This window comes from Poecile atricapillus, chromosome 17 (assembly GCF_030490865.1).
Source record: "Poecile atricapillus isolate bPoeAtr1 chromosome 17, bPoeAtr1.hap1, whole genome shotgun sequence".
Lineage (NCBI taxonomy): Eukaryota > Metazoa > Chordata > Aves > Passeriformes > Paridae > Poecile > Poecile atricapillus.
The window spans coordinates 4,840,986-4,864,886 of record NC_081265.1 but is presented as its reverse complement, the minus strand read 5'-3'; the positions used below and the strand labels follow the sequence as shown (position 1 = coordinate 4,864,886).

The 23,901-nt window shown below is 41.8% G+C and overlaps 1 protein-coding gene across 2 annotated transcripts; it reads left to right on the top strand.

Annotated features, from left to right (window-relative positions):
- The first annotated feature begins 1,217 nt into the window (after nucleotides 1–1,217).
- Nucleotides 1,218–23,887, top strand: TOM1L1 (target of myb1 like 1 membrane trafficking protein). 2 transcript variants are annotated; one of them, XM_058852657.1, is made up of 15 exons: nucleotides 1,218–1,342; nucleotides 1,423–1,507; nucleotides 3,585–3,663; nucleotides 9,522–9,671; nucleotides 9,966–10,085; nucleotides 11,585–11,692; nucleotides 12,275–12,391; nucleotides 15,281–15,414; nucleotides 17,801–17,861; nucleotides 19,184–19,298; nucleotides 20,032–20,128; nucleotides 20,587–20,665; nucleotides 21,503–21,590; nucleotides 21,861–21,933; nucleotides 22,779–23,887. In XM_058852657.1, the coding sequence occupies exons 1-15, from the start codon at nucleotides 1,285–1,287 to the stop codon at nucleotides 22,837–22,839; spliced, it is 1,425 nt and encodes a 474-aa protein (XP_058708640.1). In that variant the 5' UTR covers nucleotides 1,218–1,284; the 3' UTR covers nucleotides 22,840–23,887. The 2 variants fall into 2 exon arrangements, with proteins under 2 accessions (XP_058708640.1, XP_058708641.1); XM_058852658.1 differs by lacking the exon at nucleotides 3,585–3,663.
- The last annotated feature ends 14 nt before the right edge of the window (nucleotides 23,888–23,901 follow it).

The window sequence follows — 23,901 nt, the reverse complement described above, 5'->3', positions numbered from 1 at the left end:
AGATCTTAATTTTCATTCATCCTCTGCTGGCTCCCAGGTATTGTCCAGGTGTGAGATAGGCTTGTGATGAAGTGACACAATGGAAGTTGTTGACAGTAATTGTAGCATTAAAACCCCACATGTGGAAAGGTGTGTGTGGCAGGAGGAGCGTGTTAGTGGTTCCTGCAGAACACAAAGGATAACTTTATGAACTCAACTCGGATGCACTGTTGAGAATGGGTTTTTTTCCCACTGTTTCTCTGAGATCTTTTGTGTGTCCTTTTTCAATGTGTGGATCAGAAAAGGCCGGGGGATTTGAGAGCGGCTGTAGGGAGGTTGCAGGAGCAGGGGTAGCCCCGGGGCTGTGTAGCGGTGGCTGCAGAGGTTTCCATTGCCTGCTCGATGGGTGCAGCTCGGTACCAGCAGCAAAAGGGGCTCTGGGGGTGTTTCTGAGCTTTCCCCCCACGAAACACCAAATTCCTCGTGGATTCAGCTGTGAAATACCATCCGGGACCCGGCTGAAACAGCACTGCCTCTGAGCGAGGGGCTCGCAGGTTAAATACTGATATGGGGCAGGAAAATGAGCCCGTGGCTGTGTGAACAGAGATCGGGGGTGCTTTGGGTCCGGCCCGGGGCGAGGGACTGAGCTGTCCGTGCGGCTCTGGGCGCAGCTCAGCCCCCGGACGGGGCAGCCCCGAGACACCGGGGGGAACCCAGCCCGGGAGCATCCCTGCAGTGTCCCGGTGGGTGTCCGGGAGAGCCCCAGCCCGGGGGGTGCTCCGGTGGAAGCCCAGCCCCGGTGGGTGTCCGGGAGAGCCCCTATGCCATGGGATGCCCGGGAGAGCCCCAGCCCGGGGGATGCCCGGGAGGGAGCCCAGCCCCGGTGGGTGTCCGGGAGAGCCCCCATGCCATGGGATGCCCGGGAGGGAGCCCAGCCCCGGTGGGTGTCCGGGAGAGCCCCAGCACAGGGGATGCCCGGGAGGGAGCCCAGCCCCGGTGGGTGTCCGGGAGAGCCCCAGCCCGGGGGATGCTCCAGTGGGAGCCCAGCCCCGGTGGGTGTCCGGGAGAGCCCCCATGCCATGGGATGCCCGGGAGAGCCCCAGCCCGGGGGATGCCCGGGAGGGAGCCGGCCCCGCGGGGGCGGGAGGTGCCGGTACCGGGTTCCAGGGGCAGCCCCGGCACCTGGAGGCGGCCCCGGGAGCGCAGGAAGGGAGCGCCCGGCGGGGCGGGAGGGAGTGGCCGGATCCGGCGGCGGGGCCGGGGCTGCCGGCCCGCAGAGCCCGCGGGACGCTGCCGGCAGCGGCCATGGCTTTCGGGAAGGCTCCGAAGGACCCGTTCGGCACCGCCGTGGGCAGCCTGGTGGGTGAGTAACCCCGAGCGGAGCCCCCGCCCGCCCCCCGGCCCTCGGCCGCCGCTCACCCCCCGCTCCCCTTGGCCTTGCAGAGCGGGCGACGCGGGGCTCGCTGCAGACGGAGGAGTGGGGACAGTTCATGCACATCTGCGACCTGATCAGCGCCACCGAGGAGGGGTGAGGAGCGGGCACAGGGGCACAGGGGCACGGCCATCGCTCCGGGGCACGGCCGCATCAACAGCGGAGCAGGGCTGGTGCGAAGGGACCCGAAACAGAACAGCGCAGGGAGCAGATAGCTTCGGTTCCCGAGGAAAATGGGGCCATCGGGGCTTTTAGGGATTAGGCTCGGAGGTTTTTCCCCATAGGAAAAGTGGTGACAAAGGTTTCTCATCCGAGTCTGACGTGTTTATACAAACTGTACTTCTCGGGTACGCCTGTGCTCTGCAAACCCACCTGGAAAAGGCTTTGAGCACTTGGATGCCTACAACACCATTTAAAACTCTTGTGTTTTCCCTTCGGGCTCCCCCCGTGCGGTGTGTACCGGTACCGGGGTGGGGGGATGCTGCCAGGGGGATCTGCCCCATCCAGGGCTCCGCTGCTCTCCTGCCCTGAGCGGCCGCACCCGGCTGTGCTCAGCCACCTGCTGCTCCGAAGCTTCCTTGTTTCCACCTGTAAAAGGGGAAAAAAGGAACGTCGTTCTCATGCTAGATCTGCTTCAGCATGGCATTGCGACAACTCATTCTAGCAATGGCATATTTTAACGCTAGCTGAAGAGTTTTATCCAGGACAATGAGGTATGGCTTGCTTTCTGCACAGGTGTCTTTTTTTCTGTATCAGCTTTTCTTTCCCCTCATTGTTTTGGATTCCACATTCTCATCTGTGGCTCTTAGTGCTTGGAATGTCAGTAATAATGACTTCCTTCTGGTTATTGCCATAAGCAACAGCACGCTGTGACCCTCAGTGTTAGTTTTTATGTAAAGTTTCCATGCAACAGAGCCTTTTTTCAGTAAACTGTTTCCTCTTGTGTAGCTTGAGCTTGCAGAGGACTCCTTATAAATTCCTCCTAGGCAGCTACTGCTAGTCACAGTCTGTGACAGGACAGTGGGAGCAGCAGAACTGCTGCATCTAATTAGGTAAATGGTTATTTTAATGCAATATCCAGCTCCTGATCAGAGCATTTCCAGATGCTTCAGCGAGGGAAGCAAGCAGGAGTAGAATTGTAGTACAGCTCTCTGCAAGGGAAACTTCTCCACTCTCGTGCTCCCATCCATCACTTGATGCTCTACTGATGTACCTGGGTATGACATACAATTAATAAAAATAGAGAAATGTCTTCTTTTTTTTTTTCATTAAGTATATATCTCATCAAACTAAGAGATGTAGTAATGTAAGTTAATTTCACTGATTTTGAAATGCTTTCAACAAAGATTTCTTTTTTTCTTTTTTCTTTAGTGAAACATTATATTTGGAAATATTATATTGCTCCATCATAGATTCTAGAAAGATCCTAAAGAGATGTTAGGACATCTTGTTTATGTTGATCATGAGCATTGGGCTGGCCCTAATAATTGTACACTATAGGTAGTCCATATTAATGAGGCAAAACTGCTTCCCACATGTGATAACCTCAATACCATCTTCCTTTTCCTCCTACACAGATAATTCAGAGATATGGGGTGTATATATAGAAATGAAAATGGCTGGGTTAGAAATGCCCCTATCTCTGGGCTGGAGTGGGTTGTCCCTCCATCCATGGTAATTACTCAGATGAGTTAAGTGCATCCTGCAATTATAAGATTGGAAGTTATCCATGACACCCCTACTCCTGACAGCACTCCCAGGAGAATATTTTCTAATTGCATCATACGTGAAAACTACCAGTCAACTCTTGATACATCTGGCAATTGATATTTCCTTTCATGGCAACAAAAGCTGGATAAGTAATTATATTGTACAACAGTGGAAAAATATAATTTTGGAGCAGACTTTGCAGAGGAGAATGCAAAGTCTCTGCACAAGTCTCTGGAGTAATGCACAGTCTGCAGTACCAAACCTCATTCACTGCTTTGTTGCTCTACTTCAGTGCTGAAGAGATTTTGCTGAAATCAGTGGGGCAGTTGCTCTGGTTTTATGTGGGTGTAAACACAGGGGTGGATTTGGTCCTGTATCTCAGGCTGGTATTTTTGGTACTTGGATGAAGTTATGAACTAGAAAACTTCACTGGTAACTTCTCCTCTTTCATTTATTGTCATAGACCAAAAGATGCAGTTAAAGCACTGAAGAAGAAGCTTTCAAAAAACTGTAACCACAAGGAGATCAGGCTTACCTTGTCTGTAAGTACAGCTGTGCTTATATTAATTAGACACTAAGAAGGCAAACAGTCTAAATGATAAAGTGGCATGCAAATTATCCCTGACACAACTCTCCAGGACCTTTGCAGTCTTTGTTGTTTGTGTGTACAGCACTGCCACAGTGCAGATCAGATGGTTTGCTGGCATTCCACGGACTCCTGGAGGATGCAAATTGTGGGGGGAGTTGTTCTGTGTAAAAGCAGGATTGTTCTTACGTGCTCCAGTGACTGTCCTGTGGGAATCCCACCTGTTTGTGAAAGACATGGAGGTTAGGATATTACATAAAAGCTACATTTGCCCATCCTATTACTCACCTTGTGGTGCTGATCTTAGTCAAACCAAGCAGTGTGCAGCATGGTGGAATGTGTGATATGTGCTTGGTAGAAGGAAATATTATCACATATAAACTATAAACTTGAAGGAAAAGCTAACCCTGGTGAGTTAAGTAAGGGAGTGAGAGGCAGGGTGAGCTGTGTGAAATTATGTTATAACTAAAGGTTAGAGTGTCTGGGAATATCCTCATCTGACAGAATGTGGTCTCTAGAATCTGACAGTGTTCCTGAATGCCCCAGGGTTTGGGGAGCTGTTGTGATTTCAGTCAATTTAAGATTTACTGAAGTATTTTAATGCAGAAATTTCTAATACTGTCCTAAGTCCTGAGTTTCTGACTTGAATTACTCTTGACTCGCAGTAGTGGAACTGTGACAGGAATGATATCTTTTGTATTTTAAGTTCATTAGGATTTTAGTCTTGTTAATTGGCTCAAAGTATTTTCTTCACTCTTTCCTTTTTTGAGGTTTTAGAGGCCTGTCTGCATCACTTTGAGTACCATTGCTCATGGGTTTGGTATTTGTTGTGCAAAATCATTATCTCTATCAAGATGTGCTGAGAAGTGATTAAAGAAAATGGGTGATGGATAGTGCCAAATTGTAGGTTGCTTAGCAATTGCCCAAGTGTCTCCTGACGAGTTAGAGACTCAGATAAATGTTAAACATGTCAATATCAACCTTCAGCTCACTCAGTTTCCGGACTTCTTCCCTGGCTTCTTCCTCCACTGTCTCATGAGTCACATTTTTGTGTGTTTGGAGTATTTGCATAATGTAAACACTGGGTTTCCACCGTACCAGGTGTGTCTCCTGCAGCCCTTGTGCAGCGAGGTCCTGTTCTGATTGCCTGATAGTCTCTGCTGATAACCCAGGGTTTAGGTTTGGGAGTTGTTCCTTGGGTATTTGCAGTGCAGATATACCCAAGGTGACATTATAGCCTAGCTCCTGAGTATGTAAAAGTGGGAGAAGGATCTTGTTCCAGGTCTATCCAGGAGGAAGATAGCACACTGACCTGGAAGCTCATTGTATTGCAGATGGAGCATGCAGCAGGTTCAGCTGGGAGTGCAGTTCCTGTCCTGTTCCAGCCCCTTTCCCCATCCTCACCATTCCCCTGCACACCTGGAATTTGCCTGCCAGGCAGTCACATCCTCTTGGCCCAGCTGCTGTTTTCTGTTTGCAGATTTCTTCTCCCTGTATTCCTTAGTCTTGTTTCCTCTTTTTTTATTTGAATAAGTTCCAGCCTTTCTTCTAACTCTCTCTCTCTCTCTCTCTCTCTAGTTTTAATTCTTACATAAGATCTTTTATGCTTTGCCTCTCCCTCTGCCTCTGGCTTTTTTCCTTTTTCTTTTTTTTTTTTTTTTTTACTAGTACTGCCATAATTTCAGCATGTGTAAAATCTTTCTTTTGATGACCTCATAGCTGGCCATGTGTGGCTTTTACCTTTCCCACAAAACTCTTCCTATGTTCTGTATCTTCTGGTTTTATCTTCTTAATTACCTTAATGAAGTTGTTCCTGTTTTCCATTTTGAAATGTTTAGATGACAACAGTAATTGATTGCCAATGGAATAAAAGAAATAATTTTCAATTCTTGAAACACAAGCCCTTCCCTCCGTGTGTAACCCTCTTATCTTAAAAATTGTTTTCCTCACAGAGTTTTGGAAAATTAAGTGTTCTTTTTGGATGAACTGTTCGTGCCTGTGTTTCTTACAGAAAATGTGGTCCTCTACCTTTTGAGACTCTACATCAGATTGTCTCTCCTACCTACATTAGATAAAACTAAGAAGGATCTACAAATCACATTTCTTTACAAGTGCACTCTGATCCAATTCTATTTATTCAACCTTGACATCCTTGAATTTAGTATTTCTAATGAAGCTGTGTAAGGATCTCATTCCCAGAGGATACACACAGGGTGGAGTGTGAAAATCTTCATGGAAGCACTGCACGTTATCCCTGATTCTGCTGCTGAGTTCAATCTCAGCAGTGTGTTCCTCCTCCTGGCTTTTAGATGATGCTTTATTTACTTGGAGGAGGAAGGCTGGGTGCCAGCTGGATAATGTGGCTTGGCTTCAGGAGCTGCTGGAGTTGTGTGAAATCACGTGGATGGAGGTGTTTGTGTCAGGCCATGGAGTTGCCTCATGCCCAGCCTTTGATAACACCGAGAGATCAGGGCTGGCACTGGAGGTTGTGCAATCAGCATGAAGAGGATTAGAACTTTCAGGCAGGAATCCAACAGACTGCGTGTGTGTTACTTTTTATTGCTGGTAGACTTTGGATACATGAATTTTGTTTGTGGTTTTGTTAAGCACTTGCTGCAGTGCCCCAGTTCTGACACCTGTAAGGTCTCAGGAGCTGAGCAGCACATGGGGAAATCGTTTATTGGATGTGTCCCTCTCACTCCTGCATTCAAAACAGTGGGCAGAAATTTAAGATTAAATTACTGTTTCACCTCTGTATTACATTGTTGGAAAATATTGTAAAGGAAGTCATTTTCCCAGAGAAATTGTGGATGCCCCAACTCTGGAAATGTTCAAGTTCAGACTATAGGGGGCTCTTAGCAACCTGATATGAATGGCAGGGGAATTGGAACTGGTTGATCTTGAAGGTCCCTTCCAACATAAGCCATCCTATAATTGCTTAGAATTAAATTTTGGTGGTTTTATTTTTTCCTAAGAATATTTCCACTTTTCCTTTTTATTGTGCGTAATTTTTCTGATGCAGAAAAAAATTTAGCATGGCACACGTGGCCTTCAGATTTTAGTTTGTTAAATTAACATTTCACAAAGCGGAGGATCTAAAAAACAAAATCTGGAGTCCTCCAGCTCCTCGATTAAGAGTACTACTCTATTTTATTATACTTCATATATATGTTGACAAAGAAGAAAAGAGGAGGACATTGAGTGGGAGCAAAAGAAATCCAAATCTCAGTGTTTAAAGTGTGAAATCTGAAAAACTCAAGACTTCTGAAAATTCAGTGTTTTTGCAATGCTGAACTTTGATTGAGAGTACCCAGCCCCTGCACTGTAATTGGTAAGTGGCAGCTGAAACAGCTGCTCATACTGGTTTGGTTTAAATGCTGGCCTTGGAAACAGCATCTTGCAGTTCCAAACCTCAGATGGGCAGGCATCAGGATGTGCTCAGTGGAGTGTAATCCTGGAGATGGATTAATGGCTTGTTCCCCTTGAGTCAGAAGTGTGAAGAAGCAAACTGTTCATCTGGGTTTTCTTGCAGCCACCTTGGATCTGAGAATCATCCCTCACAAGCTGCACCCATTGCTCAGCTTTATGGACCAAACTTGGCTGTTTTAAATGTACAGCAAGTCCTGAAATCTGAGTGAGGTCTCTGTTAAGGAACATAGCTGACTTTCTGCTCTACTCACCAACTTCTCCTGTTTTTTGTTTCTGCTTCACAGTTTGGCTTCACCTCTTTGTGGATGCCTTTTATCATTTTAGTTCTGTGATTCAGTCCTGTAAACCAGAGGCCTTGGATTACAGAGTTTGCCTTTTTTTGCTCAGTGCAGGTCTGTGGGATTGGTTATCCTGGAACAGAGCAGCTCTGTCAGTTCCAGCACTTCTCATGTCCTGTTTGCCATTGACAGGAAGTTTAATGGTTTGATTGAAGTTAATTTGCCAGTTTTGTTATTAAAACAATGTTTCTGGGAAGTTTCCATTGTGCTGCATGGAGCAGTGGTTGGCTTGGCCAGCTTGGATCTGTTCCTTCCACTGGAAGTGCTTGGAACTATGAAATCCTATTTGCACTGGAGTCCTATTTGCACAATAAATACCCATATTGAAATTCTAATGAAAGGTGTTACTAGCATGAGAGTGGCTTGTTCATGAATAGTCCAGTCAAAAATAATTGAGTCAAATTCTTATTTTTCTTATACCAGCCTAGTTTTATCCTGAGTGGGTGGGCTGGGGTGGCATAATTGAGTGGAGGATTCAGACCATTAGTTCAGTACCTTCATTCAATGTCTAGATACTCAGTCCCCTAAGTAGGGAATTAATAATGGGGAGTAGTATAACAAGTTTCCCATGCACTGGGTTGAAAATATTTTACACAAAGCATCTTTGAAGTACTGCACAAGCAAATGACTTGGCTTGTTAGCATATGTTTCATGTACTCTCTATGAAAAGTAATGTTTTAAACCAAGAGGTTTTTGTAATTATCTTTCAGTTAGCTTTTTGCACAGCAGTCTGCCAGTGTCTCTTTGTTCTACCCTGTTTTCATTCTGACAATACATTTTCTTCCAGCCTTAAACCTGTTCTCCTGTAAGCTCCTGATCACACTGAGAGAAAAATCCCTGAGTCTTGAGGCTAGAAAATGAGTTCCTAAAATGGTTTCACTTAGTCAAATGTAGTCTGTTCTGAATAGGAAAGTATACTTAACCTACTTTTATGAAGATCACAATATCATCCCTTCTAAATGCATGTATCCTTTTTTAGAATCTGTCCCGTCTGTTACATGGTCCAGGGGAAGTTTTTTTCTCAAAACACATGAAATTTTGTGGCCTTTTGTTAATGTCACCCCTTTGCTTTCACCCTTTTGTCTTCCCTCTTATGTTGGGAGGGAAAATGAAGCTACAATTGAAGAGAAAGAAGCACAAGAGTGAGTGTTTTTCCCTGTGTGGGTCATCATCCATCTTCAGATTTGGGCTGGGCAAGATGAGTTCTGTTCCTGATTCTGCACCTGATCTGATTGAGCCCAGTTTCCTGTCAAGTCCCAGGTGACTGGGATGTAATGGAAGTTTTTGACATCTCTTCTGCAAAATGGGGATTGTAATCAGCCACTTCCAGATGTACAAGGGAGAAATATTACATATTTACCACATCCTTCTGTGTTTGATAGGGCAGGCATGGTGCTTGAAGGGCTCATGCTCTAAGCATTTGAAGCAGGGTTTTGGAAGTAGACTTCCTTCATGAAGATGAATCTGACAACTGGAACATTTCAGCTCATCTGTTTCAAATCAATGTGACCTTTGAAACACATGGAGAAATTGTGCTCCATGTTGGTGAATTTGTTCTGTCCTGTTTTATCATTAGTCCCTCACTTACAGGGCAGATTAGAGGACGGGCATTTAGTAATCTGATTTTCTTCTCTTGCAGAGCTCTTCAGAATCTCTAAGACCAGGGTATCTATGTGCAAGGCAGTGAATTAATTCTATTGCTGAAGCTGTACAAGTAATTTTTAAGATATGGGCGGATTTCCAGCTGTATGTTCAGTAAATGCAGTAACATGGAAACAACTGTGACCATGGCACTCTGTTAAAGATTGTGTGACTCTGGCACAGCTCCTTTGGACTGTGCAGGTAAAACAGAGCACACAGGGAGCTGCTGTTTCCCTGAAGTGACCTCGTCAGGCATTCTAGTCAGCAGTTATCTGTTCATATCCATCCCCACTCTTCCCTATAGTTCCTTGAAACAACTTAAACAAAAAGAAAGAAAAGCCATCAAGTTGTGGGGCTTTTCCCCCTCTATTCATTGTGTAACAGATGTTTTTTTGTGTGTGTGCAGCTGCTTGAGATGTGTATGGAAAACTGTGGCCCAAGATTCCAGTCTTTAGTTGTGAAGAAGGATTTCTGCAAAGACAAGCTGGTGAAACTGCTGAACCCAAGATACAACCTGCCCATTGACATGCAGGAGAAAATACTGACCTTTATCATGGTGAGTCTGCAGTAAACTGAGTGTTCATAGTGTTTCTGCCACGTGGTAAATGTTTGATTGTGCAGCCTGTTTAATTAAATGTTTAATTGTGCAGCCTGTTTAAATCCTGGGAGCCTCTTCTGAAAGCAGACCTTAACTTTGGAGCTGTTGTGGTTCCTGTTGCACTGAATGGAGTTGTCCAGAGTGAAAGAAGGGAATGACCTGTCTTTAGGACCATACATTTTAAATGCACTTGACTGACCCACTGACTGACCATTTCTGTGACTGTTACTGTCCCTGATATTTCAAAACCAGGTTTGGGCACGAGGTTTTCAAGGGATGGTGGATGTGAGTGAAGTAAAAGAAGTTTACCTAGAATTGCTGAAGAAAGGAGTGGAGTTTCCATCCTCCAACACCAGCAGTGGTGGATCTAAGGTGAGGATACACAAGGACACTTCAGGAATGGGATGTGTTCATTTTATGGGACACAGAAGGCACAGAAGTTTGATCTGGGGTTTTTTATTTAAATGCTCCGGGGTAGAATATGACCAATCTATGTAAGCACATGAGAAAGAATCAGTTCCAGTTATAACAGCTAAGGTAACAACAAAGAAACCTGACCTACATAGTAATTTATTTCATTTCCAAGTACAGATTCATGCATATGTTCTCAGGAATGAAGCATCTCTGACTTGAGACTTTTGAAGATTTGTGTGTGTAGTTTACTTCAAAATAAATGAGTGTTTAGTGCTCCAAACTTGTCATCTTCTGAAAGCCTCAACAAAAATGAGTAAGGTTTTTTACAAAAACACGTACTGTTGAGAATAGGAGCATCATCTGTCTCTAAGATTAAATGGAGAGAAATCTATAAGAAAAGACTATTGTCTATGTATCTCTCCAGCTTGCACAGTAAGTGTTATTTAAGCCTATGTCATAGGTAGTATTGTGTGGCATTTAGGACATTAAATATGATTTGAGCACTGTACAGCAGCTGAAAATACAGTACATAGTTTAATGCCATTCTTTCTAGATTTCTTTTTTTTTTTAAGAATTTTCACAAGAGTTTGGGCAGTGTGAAAGCCATCCATCACTGCATGGAATCTTGCAGTTGCAGAATTAGATGTTCATAATCAGTGCAGACAGGAATAATTTAGATTTATCCTGAGTTTGATCTGCTGGTTGAATAGTGGAGTGCATAAAAGCTTATGTATTTAAAGGTTGTTTGAACAAGCTGTGTGAAGAATGCTCTCAATAGGTACCAATTTTTTTCCACACCTAGTACATTAGAGATGATTTTGTCTACCTCATGTACTTGCCAGTTAAAATCAGTGGCAAATGTTCTGTTTGTCTCAGCAGACCTGAACACAGTTTTTAACTCAGCCTCCAGGAATTGAAGAGTTTGTAGTGTGTAGTACAGGCTGATGTTTACATGTGAACTTTTTTTAGCAGTCAGTTCAGATGTGATGCAAATGAAGCTTTCTCAGACTGTTCCTCCTTTTCAGTCCAGGAGACTTTTGTAATTTACCTTCTGCAGAGACCCAGACTCAGCCCTCCAGCCCTTCTACTGCTTCCAAATGTGATCACATTCCAGGCTGTCCTTCATTGCAGAATTGCAGTGGCACTCTGGGCAGGACTCTTTGCTCTTAGATGGGTTATTTATTCCTTGCTAGCCTATTCTTGAGCCATTCCCACTTTATCATGTGATGGAACTTACTTGCAAACCCTTTCCAAAGATACTTGGTTTCCAAGCTTCATTTCATTACAAAATGGCCATTAGATTCTTGTAAATAGGTTTTGCTCAACAAATTCCCTGGGAGCACTGATTATGAGGAATCTCCTGCCCAGTTGTGTAGTCTGAGAGATGTTCCTCTCTCCACTGGATGTCTGCTGCCATTCTGTTCAACCCAAGCTCTGTTTTTTTTCTGTTTTCACAGATTTCAACCTGGTCTTGTGCAAAGTCATCCCCATCCTCTGCCAGTCCTGCCAAACATTCCTTCCTGCCTCTTCCCACAGGCCCAACGTTGTTGCTGACCCCGGAGCAGGTGCAGCACTGCAGGTTTAGGGGAGGGTGGGTGCTCCTGGAATGTGCTGTGAATGTGTGCCTGGAGCAGCCTGCCTGCCACTGGAGGCACCCAGGGCTCACAGGGTGTAGCTCTGGGTTCCTGCTCTCAGCTTTGTGGAGTTGCTACTCAAGTGTGTGGGTATCGAATCACATCTTAAAATGCTCTTCTGCGAATTGATAACAGCTTGTTCAGAGATAAGCAGGAAAGCCAAACTTACTTGCACATAAGGCTTGTGTGAAGAGGTTATGGTAAAAAGCAGGAAGGAAAGAACAGTTCTATTCCTGCTTGCCCTGTATATAACTAAGAGGAGGAGCAGTAGCATCAGTGAGAGGGATTAACTGCAAGGAAAACAAGTAGCGTTATCAGGCTTGGATCTTAGTTTGAGTGCACATTTAAAAGCTGAACTAATTCCATTCATTTCCATGGCATGTTACTAGAGTAAAATAATGCTAATTAACTCCATATTATACCTAATGGGAAAGAAAGTGGTAAAATTAGAGGTAAGAATTATTCAGCTTGCTCTGTTCACCTACACAATATTCTCCTGTTGAATTCCAACAGATTGGGAAACTGTACAGTGAACTGGATATGGCAAAAATGAATGTGAGAGTCATGTCATCAATATTGAAAGAAAATGTTCCTGGCTCTGAAAATCCAGATGATATGAATCTTTTACAGGTACATGATAATTCATTCATAGGGGTTGTTGGTTTGGTTACAGTTGCTTTTTAAAGTATTATATCTTGTCTTTTAACATCTGGATTCAGATAGACAAATGAAACCCAACAACAGGTTTCTATCTCTCGTTTTGCTCGGCTTCCTTTCATCTCCTTCACCTTCCCTTGACATCTCAATAGTCAGAAAAGGACAATACAGCTTGCAATGCAAATTTAAGCTCTAAGGAATTCCAATGGCAGAGGAATTTCATAATGGAGCGTTCTCTGTTGAGCATGTTCTGTCAAACAGCCTCAAGAACATTCCAGCTGGAGAATAGATGATGACACAGTGTCGCTCTCATATCCGTCCTGGAGCTTGCAGAGCTCTCTTTATTATCACCAGTCCCTTAGAGGCAGACTGAGGGCCAGTGAGGAGTATGAAGCATTGGCTTTATGCATGTGACCTCAAAGCTTGGGAGCTTGCTGTGCTACAGAGGAATTCATGTGCTCTGAAAGTAGCCTGAAGGAGGCATATTGCAATAGTTCAGTGATGCAACAGTGAACCTGTACATGTTCCTTCTGTGATGTTATGTGCTTATGCTGTTTTTTCCAGTTTAGAAATTAAAAGTACAGTATTACTTCAGCTTTGCAATGGTGACCTATGTTAATGGAAGCTTTTCAATTTCATGTTGTCTGTGAGAACTTAAAAAGCTTTTACCACATCCTTTTGTTTCTAACCTTATCTCCAAACTGCTACAATGAGGAGGCATTTTTGGCAGTTTTGCAGCATTAAGTGTTTTGAAGAACTGATTTAATTTTTGCAAGCCTTGAGTGCGCTTCTCCTGTGTAGAAATTTTCCTGTGCAACAAAACTTGACTGGGTGCTGTTGAGAATACATTGGTTAATTATGTTTGACCACTTCTGTCCAGTCCATGACAAGGTTGGGAAACAGGGAAACTTTGTCTTTTATTTCCTGTCTCCTGCTGTGGCACTTCTGCATGTGGGTGCACAGATTGAGCTGCCCACAGTAAACCAGTGGATTCTTCCTGACACTCCCAGTAATAAAATTGCTGGCAAAAGGTTGAGGACAGGGTGTGGAGTTTCCATATGTGGGGGAGTGAATGAAAACTCATTCCTTTCACTGTTGTTCTTTCTGTTCTTTTTCCCCTGTGCACAGGGTGGTGTAAAACATTAGGCATGGCTAGTTTGTTCCTTGAACAGTGCTTAATGTAATTTTTTTGTTAGTGGCACTACCTGGATTGCTTGGATTGGACTTTTGTTGCCACAGAACAAAATCCTGTATTAAAAAAGCTGCTTGTTTAGACTTGGATGGAGACATTGATTTTAGTCCTTAAGATTGTCTGGAGTCCCTCAGTAAAAATTGTAGCAAGGTGAACTTGATCAGTGTAATGCGTTTACAGTTCTTTATCTTCATTAGTGGCCAGGATCCTCTCTTTCCCCACCCTGTTTTGGACAAGGCTTAAGATATCATATTTCACTGGAAATAATGTGCTGGCCAATAAATGAAGTGAAAGAATAGTTCAGGATCAGCCAAGAAGAGTAACGAGCTTTTGTCCTGGATGGTGAATGGACATAGTGAACAGATAGTGCATGGATGTGCAGGAATTTGGGTCCAGATCAGCAGCTGGTAAGAATTAGCACAAATGTACTGGAATCACTGATGATTTCTATTCCAGCTGCTACTCCAGCATTGTCAAACTCCAGTTTTCAGGCAAATCCATTCCTGAAATGAGTGTCTCAATTTCCTTCTCTGTTGAGTATTGATGCTTGCCAGTCTGCCTGTGTAATGGAGTCATAAGAAATACACATTTTTTAAAATGTGGATCAGGTAGTAATGTGTGGAGTCAGGGAGGTGTTAAATGCAATTACACACATTAGGCTGGACACATTGCTGTGTGTTTTTTCCTGGGCCATGAAGATAGAGTACTGAAAAGTATAGCACTCTACAGTCCTGACACAGATCTAGCAAAGGGATGCAAATTTCTTTTTAAATAAATAATTGATTTACTTGAAGTATTGTTGTGGGGATTTTTTGAGGAAAAATCAGATCACTTTGAATATCAAAGCAATTTCTGAATAGTAGTGTGCAAAACCAGTCGTTTTCCCCCTTCTTTTTTGTTTCTTTAAGCAGAGCCAGCCTGCATTTGCAAATGCAATGTGAAGGAGAAAAGATGTTGGCTGAGTTAAAGTTCCTGTTGCTAAAGAATTTGTTTCTTTGAACATGCAAAATCTGCAGAGGGGAGTAATATAAACAGACTGTCTTCCACTCCACCAGGCAATAATGCAAAATTCTTCTAATAAACTCTCATAATTCTCCTATCTGATGATTCTCTAAGGTTTGTGTTTTTCACAAAAAAACTTCTTAAAAATCCATAGATTAAGTTTATCCAGGTTTCCCATTTAAATTAACAGTTGGAGTTTGAGACTTATCACAGAGCATTTCTGACCTTTAGACTAAAATTGTCTTTACTCCAAGCAGATGTTGAACAGGATTGTGTCCAGGTATCCTGCTGAGTTTAATCAGCTTCAAGCAGGATCAAATCACATTGGCTCTACATCACCCAGAGGGGACTTTGTTATCTTGCAATTTGTAATTGAGGCTTTAGAGACACATATATCTTTAGAAATGAAGGTGAGTGGAGAGGTAGGCAAGAGGTGGGTTGCGTAGGAGTGATGTGGTGGTAGGAGTTGTGACCCTGCATTGCAAAGATCAAAGACATGGACATTGTTCTGTTTGCAATGGTTGGTACCCCTGTGGTTTGTATAAATGAAGAATGTTACCTGTGATTCTGCAGTGTTGGAGTGTCCTTATCATTCATCTCCAGAACTGATACACTGAGAGACCACAGTTAAGATTTTTACTTTGTTTTCGTTCCCTTGCCTCGGGCAGAAATTGTACAAGACCTGTCGGATGATGCAGGAGAGGATCATGGAATTGTTGGTGACAGTGGAGAATGAAGATGTGGTTGTTGAGCTAATACAAGTAAATGAAGATCTGAATAATGTCCTCCTGGGACATGAAAGGTGAGTGCAGGGCCTCTCTCCTCACATTTGGAATCTTACCTGAATAAATGCACTAAATGAAGAGATGATCCCTATGCCTAGTGTTGATCCTCCCCATGGAGACAGATTTTATCCTTAAATTCAGAAAAGAGATATGACTGCAAAAAGAGAAAATAATGTATTTGTTGCCTCCTGAACACTCCAGAAATGGTTCAGGAAGGTAGTTAGGAGACATTAGAGTGGTGTAAAGCAAGTTAACAGCATGGGCATGAAATCAGATGGAGGCAGACAAAAATAATTTGGAATTTGACATCCTTTTTGGCAGAGTCCAGTGAATTTGTCAATAGCTGCTACACATCCTTTAGTGCTAGTGCTTATCTCTGTTAAGTATCTGTGCTTCCAGCAAAGAATACTCGTCCTCCTTTCTAAACAATTTTGACATCTTTACTGCAGGAATTGGCCATGGAGCAGCCTTCTGCCTCATTGCACACTTAGGAGAGCTGCTTGCTGTTCTCAGCTGGATTGAAACATACTGTTCTGCTTGTCTTACAGCAGAAAATGTTTCTTTCTTTCACACATGAAAGCACAGCAGCACTCCTGTTGACATCCTGGGTGTTTGTCTGTTATGGCACGGGTAGCATGACTGGATGCAGGCAAAACTGAAATTAGTTTTCAGCTTAAAATTCCAGTGTTGTTCTCCAAAGTATCACATGAGTATACTCATGGAGAGTGTTCTGATTTAACAGGAGATACCCTTCCATCTTAAGAGGATGATTTCTTCCACAGCTAAAACATGTTCTAGGAATCATTATGCATCAAGTACAATTGTTCTTTATTAAATTTAGCAAATTAATAGAATTTAGTCATCTTTTCTTTTTAATCCTCACTGCCACACTTAAAATATCACTTGTTCTTCTAAATGTCAGGCATAAACTTTGGGCCTTATCATGACGATGTTAGATTTTCATATACTCTTAAACCTTGTCTCCTGTGGTGGTGGTGGATTTTACAGGAGCTGTCTTGAAAGAACTGTGTGCTCACTTCTTCCTTTAGGAGGTTTTGCCTTTTACTAAGCAAAAGAGGAATTTTTTTCAGCTTTTGTGTAAATCCACTGAAGTCGGATGCAGGCTTACATTTTTGTTACAAGTGATGAATACTGCTGAGGCCAGGAACCTCACACTGTGAATAGGAGCTTGTGGATATAATTCAGCAGATTCCTCACTAAAGACATGGTGATGGAAAGAGTGATTAATTTGAACAGAAAACTACTGTATTCTAGTAATGTAATGCTACGTTATTTGAATGGTACAGGTCTTCCTGACTGCAGATCCATTCCACTTCAGAGTGGATAAGTATAAAAATGTATTTGGTTAATTTTGTGTTGCAGAAGATTTGTTCTTTGGATCTCCCCCTGAACAACGAGGTGTGTAAAGGGCTGGCTGATTTTAATGAGCTACATCTGTTTCACACTCTGTGTGTTGCTGGAGGATACATTGTGCTGCATATTCTGCTTCTGATTAATAATGTAGAATCCAAATTAAATCTGGAGCAATCTCCACTGTGCAACCAACAACTCATGTGTGTAACAGTGCCTCCCTCTAGTGTTTCTGCAGCTCCTTGGTTCTTCCTGGATTTTAGATCAGTACTTTCTGCTCTACAGTTGGAAAGGATCTTTCCTGCTGTTTCTTCATGCATCTATACTCTTTTCCTGGGCCTTCCTAGTACAGTGACCCTGAATAGAAAATGCAGTTGGATAAACTGTCCATACAGCTCAGGGCTCCTGGTGCTGAAACACAGTCACCTTCTGGATGCTCAGTGTCACCTGTGTGGGTCTGCTCTGGACCCACTGCTATCACTCCTAGAACATACATATTTATGCAGGTAGATTTTTTTTATTTCCATTTTAAAATAATTAATGCAAAAGCCTGTGCTAATGAGAGGGCTGTGTGCCAGAATAGGTGTGTGGTTTGTCCTGGGAAGGCATGAGGGAATGGCCAGAGCTCTGAGGACAGAAGGCTGCCTGGGACTCAGCTGGAAGAGTATTCTGGTCAGAAGGAGCTGGATTTGGCACCGTGGGTGTTCACAGTTATTTGCCTGGTGTGAAGAGACACAAACCACTCTCAGAGGAGCCTTTTTGGTTTTGTTTAGGAACAAGCAGATGACTGTCTCCAAACATGGGGCCAGGAACAAAGCAGCTGGTGTTGGTGTAGGAGATAGCAGGGCCACAGCCCTGGAACTGGGGTCAGATTGCCAATAAAGACAAGTGCCCCAGAGACAGCACCTGGAGTGCTTGCTTGGTGCTTCAGGAGTATTTTGAGAATCAAAAGTTGATTCTAAATGATTTCATATTCTTCAGAAGCACATCACAGGAATGTAAGAATGAACATTTAATCTGCACCTTCAACAGGTTCTCACGGAACAGAGTTCGTTTCCTGGAGAACCAGAGGATACAGCATGAGCGGGAGGAGGTAATTGAGGATGAACTCCTGAACTGCAGGACTGCAAATATTCCTTTTGCTCTTCCTCGTGAAAAATACATTTCTGATACATGCAGAATTTTATTCTCTAGTTGAGAGGTGTAGGAGACAACAGACTGACATTACTCAATGATTTTTCTAAAGTCTCACTTGCAAAATTGCATGCAAATTCATGTAACTAAGGTAGAAAATAATGTCAAATCTAAGGGAACCTTGGGCATGAAAAATGAGAGAGAAATCTATTCAAATGCTGGTTTATTGCCTCTCCAGCTAAGCACAAATATCTGCTGTGCAAAAAAAGAGAAACCATAGGTTATTTTCATTTGTTTCCTGTTAATGGTCTAGAGACTGAAATACTGCTGCACTTTGAGAATTCACTTCTTCTGTTGATCTTTTTTCCTGAGTCAAAGCTTTTTCTGAATTGTGAATAATGGCTTGTAGCAAACTTTTAATGACCGTCCTTTATTGATTGATAATTATGTTTGTTAATTGTATTGCCCAAAGTAGTTTTACACATTTCATCGTCTGCTAAGCCATAATTGTGTAGTCATCTAGGACTCAACATGAAAATGCATTTTGAATGCTGAAATCTGCTGAAAATTATTAAAAAGGTGGAAGATTGTCTTGTTTTCCTTGAAAAGCCACCATTACTTTGTTCTGGTTATGTGGGTGGATGGTTCTGCTTGATAGATGCACTGTTGGGTTCGTTAATAATCCAAATAGTGCAGTCTGTGCATTTTTGTATTATTAAGGAGACTGAGTTTAAAATGTGTCATCTTTTATCTATTTATTTTTTCATCTGATGTTACCAAGCCTGTATGATTCAAGCATGTGGTTTCATCAAACCTTTGGCTGGCTACATTTTTAATTCCAACACATTCACAGGAGAAAGGAAAGGAACTCTTTTCTATGTCCTAGGAAACTTTATTGTGTTGTTTTTTTTTCTATCCAAAATGGGGATGGAAAAAAATCGGTCTCATTGATCAGAAGATAAATATCAAACCTGTATCCAAACAAGTTCAGAATAGCTTTATAGCATTGAGTCCTTTCTATTTTCTATTTCAGAACTGGTTTTCTTTATTTTTTGAAATTTATCTTTTCTGAAATGCATATTCTGTTTCCTTAGCTACATTTCACACACACAGAGTCTTGATCTTCTCTTACACTCCCCAGTTTTTAATAATAAGATTTTAAAAGTTTATATTTTGTGAAAACAGCAATTTGTTTAAAAGTATGCAAATTCCTTAACAAAAAAAAACAACCAAAATTCTGGGGAAAAACCCTAAATAATTTACTCTTTTTTAAATGTTAAGCTATACAGGAAACAGCCATCTGCTCCCTCAGGTGATCTGCTTGGCCTCTCCATAGATTCCCCATCTTCTGTGTCTGCAGTGGTGCAAAGTGACCCTGCAGTGTCTTCTCCAGGAAGTAAGTGGTGAATGCTCCTTTCCCTCCCACTCTGATTCCCTAAAACAAACCCACAAGAGCTTAGTGGAGGAATCAAGAAGTTCCTTGTAAGAAAGAAAACAAAGATACTCTTTTAGGATGTTCCTTGAATTTTTTTGAAAGGAGAATTGGAATGTGTCCATAAGAACAAAACTGTAAGGTATTATGAGGTTGCCTATAATTTTTTTACAATAATCTTTTTCCCCTTTTGCATTGATTTGAGCAGTAGAGCATGCTCTGTTTTCTGCAGTGAGGCCTGTAAAACACTCTGGTAGCTGTTTGTTCTGTAGACTTGGCAGGAAGAAACAGGAGTTTTTTCAGGAGTGTTAGAAAGATTTGGCTTCAGGTACCCAGAATTACTGTTTGCAGAAGCCCCTCCTTTACCCACTTTAGGGAACTCCATATACTGAAGCTAAAGGTGTGAATGTCCCCCTGGGAATAAATCCCTAGAATTCCATTTTAATCCTTTACAAATAGTGACAAGTTGTAAGTGGTATCTATCATGTAGAGCTCTGCTGATGCTCTAAATATAGAGATAAATATCTTGGGTCTAGGACTTTTCAAAGTCATTAGAACTTTGCCTTTCATGTGATAAACAGTAATTAATTTCAGACTGTTTATAGGCCTTCCAAACAAAACCTTTACTCTTTTAGAGTTCAAAGTACAAGTAGCTACTTTTGCATCATAATGTTTAAATTACCACCTTGAATTTCAGATGGCCTATCTGCACACCCTGAAGATAAAACCAGGCCTCATCCATCAATTTACCCACAGCTGGATTCAGCAACTCCTACAAAAGTTCATCAATCCCCGTGAGTAGTGTCTCATCAAGGGATGGGAATGGGTAACAGATCCTCAGGGATATTAGTGCTCTGTAATTCATCTAGTGAATACAGGAAGCTCTGAGGACACATATTTACTGCTTTTACGTATTAGTCCAGTAAAACAAGTGAAAATTTCCTCTGTGCTAGACATTGTGTGAGAGGGTTCAAAGTGCACTTCTGCCTGCATCACTGTTTTGTCATAAATAGATATAAATGTACCTGACTTTCAGCATGGAAAGTGAGAAACATGAAACAGGTCAGTAAAAGAGTTCAGGACAGGAGAGGTGTCCTTATAATTCCTGTGCATGGGACACTGGTCCCTCTGCCCATGCTGCTCTCGATTGTGACACACAGGAAAGACAGGCCAGCCTAAAAAATAATGGAACAATCAGAATAAACAGTTTTGATCGTTTCTTACTTATATTTAATGTATTGCTCTCTCCTAGATTTGCAGCTGAAGCACAAAACAATAGTTCAAGGAGCCCAGCTGGACACATATATAGCAATGTGAGCACATATAGCAATGTGAGTAATACTCATGTTTGGGATGATCACTCTTGTCTTGTACATGTCAAATGAGAACTTCTGGATTTATCCCCACTGCTGTCCAAGAGTGATGCAAAGTTCTCTTCTGTGGCCCTTCTCCATACCTCAGGGAGTATTCTACTTGGTTACTAGGTTAACTTTCCTCTTTGGCTGCCACAGATTCTAATGTGGGAGCCTTGGGTCCAGCACAATCCCAGGGGAATTTGCAGAAAACACTTGCTCTGTTATTTGTGTTTAATTTGTTGCTATGCAAAGCAAGCTAAGATCTCCTGTTGCCATGATGTTACTCTGGGATACTTTCTATCTCAAGTAAGATATTAAAAATAAACATACAAAAAAAACCCAAAAACCTCAAAGCCCCCACAGAAACATAGCCCACCGAAAAATCACTTAAACCCCAAGTACAGTGTAGGACAAATGTCATGCTGCAGAGAAACACCCATGACAGAAGGAACGGAAAGAATCTGAAGGGACTTTGAGATAATATTATGAAGGCAGTATGAAATAGAAAAGATGAAAAGGAGCTCCCAAACATGCACAGTCCTTATTTTAAACTGCAAATAAAAGCAGATGTTTGAATCTGTGTGTTGGAACAAATCACACAGAAGTAAATTATACAAATGTGCTATAGAGCACTAAATGTTGCTTTGAAGGTTGTGTGATGAATGAAGATTAATTGGGCTGCTAACTGTTGGCCTTGGAATTTTACCTGCAGCAGTCAGAGAGTTTAAAGATAAATCAGCAATTATGTAAGTTAGGTCAAACTAGTTCTCATAGAACAATCTGTTTATGCATTGTTTCAATTGATGTCCTTAGTTGACGACTCTTTTAAGCCCAGTGCCTCTGAACCCAATAAGTCTGCAGGCTGTACAGACTGTGCCATCAAATGGACCAGCACCAGCAGGTAATAAATTCTGCAAATCTCCTCTTTCATTTTCTTTTTAGAACTTAAGGCCTTTACATAATGGCTGTCTGTGACTAGGGACAGCAACAAACATTGACAAAGTCACATTGCTTATGGATTCTGTTACACATCTGTCCATTTTAGCATGTAAAGCAGCTGAATCCATGGCAGATAATGTGCTACTTTCAGGAAGACACAAAAAAACATGAAGTAATCATGCTTTTCATTTTTATTTAAATATGGATGTGTCTGCCTGTCTTTATTCTTCAGCTACATCAAAGAACAAGTCACAGTCACCTCATTACTATGAGATAATGGAATTCGATCCCTTGGCTCCCACTGAGTAAGTAACTTTTAAAATTCTGAGGTACCAAAGGCGAAATGGCTTTTTCTTCTGAGAGGAAAAACAGAGCACTCTACTTGGGCTGAGTTAACTGACCAACTGTATCATTGATGTAAATGGTAGTGGGTGCATTTTACATGGTTTCTTCCAATTAACCAATTAAGGAATAAACTGTAGTATCTCATTAACTGCCATCTGTAAAAATGCCAGTTAGCAGGTCAGGGTCCTGCTGGAGGAAGCTGACTGAACTTCAGCACAGGTAGTTCTGAATGAGGTAACCAAAGGAATTTCTGTTCATAGGAATCATGTTTTTTAGAGAATGTTTTTCTACTGTATATGAAATAAATCCTTCATTTAAATATAAACTATGAGAGGGAATGGATGTTGTGTCTCTCAAGAAGGTCAAAATAGTGAGACAGCAAACTAATACAAAACCTAACAGATGGCAGAACTCCCCTTTCTAACAGTAAATAGCAAAAAAAATATTGAGCTATCTGTACAAAACTTATTTCTAAGGAGTCATATTTTGAGGTAGGCAAATCTCAACAAAGCTTCCATTGTTTTTGTTATTTTTTTTAAATTAGTGCAGTAATTGTACTGTGGTGCACTTGTGATTTGTGTTTTGCAGTCCTGTTCCCAAACTTGTTTGATGAAAAGTGGCAATGTCCAGAGGTTCCTCATTAAACGTACAGTCAGACAATCAGAGCAGGGTTGGCTCTTCATTTCCATGGAAACCTGGGCATCCTGCAAGGGAAGCTACACAGCAAACTTTGAATAGCATTTCCCTAGTGCATTTGGTCAAAATGAAATGTGAAGTAGGAGTCATCCTGTTCCTTCTCTTTCAGACCTGTTTATGAAGAAATTGATGATGTGCTGAAGACAAAAGTTAAAAAGAACACAGACTGAAGGTGGAGGTGAACACTCTCTGGTGCTGGTCCTGTGCAGTGCTTCCTGTAACTACAAGTGAATAACAGAAGAGGTTTTGCATTTTGACACACTAATTAGTGTTGGAGTACTAAGCCCTGTGCAAGTTGAAGAGTTACCTGGCTTTACACCTTGACAATTTGTCCTCAAAGTTCGGCTGTGTGTTCTTCAAGGTCACTTGCATGGATATTTTAATGTATTTTGGGGGCCTGTAAAATGTGACTTCCAAATTCACCTGTGTATGGAGTAACACTTGTCACCTGGCACAAGTAAACAAAAAAGACATTACATTCACAGAAACTGCAGGATCCAGTTTCTCTTTCAACCTCACTGCTATATTCTTTTCCCTAGAAATCTGTAAAGGGGTTTTGAGATATAATTATTTTTTTTTTTCTAAAATTGGCCTCTTGATAGATGTCTGAAGACATTCAATGTTACTTTCTACATCCTTAATACAGATTTTGCTTTTTTATTTTCTTCCTAAAAACCCACAGTATAGTTGGATTTTTGTCTTGGGAAGAACCTAAGCTGGGACACAAAGTACTGTCATCCATAATTAACACAACAGGGAAAAAACCTGCTTGTTCCTATGTTGTTGTTGTTGCTTTTATTTACTCAGTAAATATTGGAGGGGGATCAATTATCTCTTTCAATGTTCCTGCCCTGCAGAGATTGTTCTGGTGAAGGAAAAAATAATCATCTACAATGCAGATGAGCAATAGTTACCTAATTTGCTTTAATTAAGTTGTTTAATCATGTTAATAACTGTTTTCAATCTTTCAATAAGTGCCTTATCTATTTTAATGCTGAATGTAAACTGTGCACTTTAACAGGTATAGTTCTCTGAATTTATAGCTGATACAAAATTTGAGAACTTAGTTCATGTTCACATCAGATAAGCTAACTTTTGGTGAAACAACTGCATTTTAAACATTCCTTGTTAACTGTTTAAGGGATAAGTTCTCAGCTGCTTTTTTAATTTTTGTAGCATAAAATTCCAAATAAAAGCAAATGCTTACTGAGAAGTAAACTTTCATCACTTCC

Bases quoted from the DNA above. Each gene is read 5' to 3' on its own strand.
- TOM1L1 (XM_058852657.1), top strand. From the start codon at position 1,285: ATGGCTTTCGGGAAGGCTCCGAAGGACCCGTTCGGCACCGCCGTGGGC. The intron at 3,664-9,521 runs GTAAGTACAGCT...GTGTGTGTGCAG, and splicing joins AGATCAGGCTTACCTTGTCT to CTGCTTGAGATGTGTATGGA. The intron at 21,591-21,860 runs GTAATAAATTCT...TTTATTCTTCAG, and splicing joins AAATGGACCAGCACCAGCAG to CTACATCAAAGAACAAGTCA.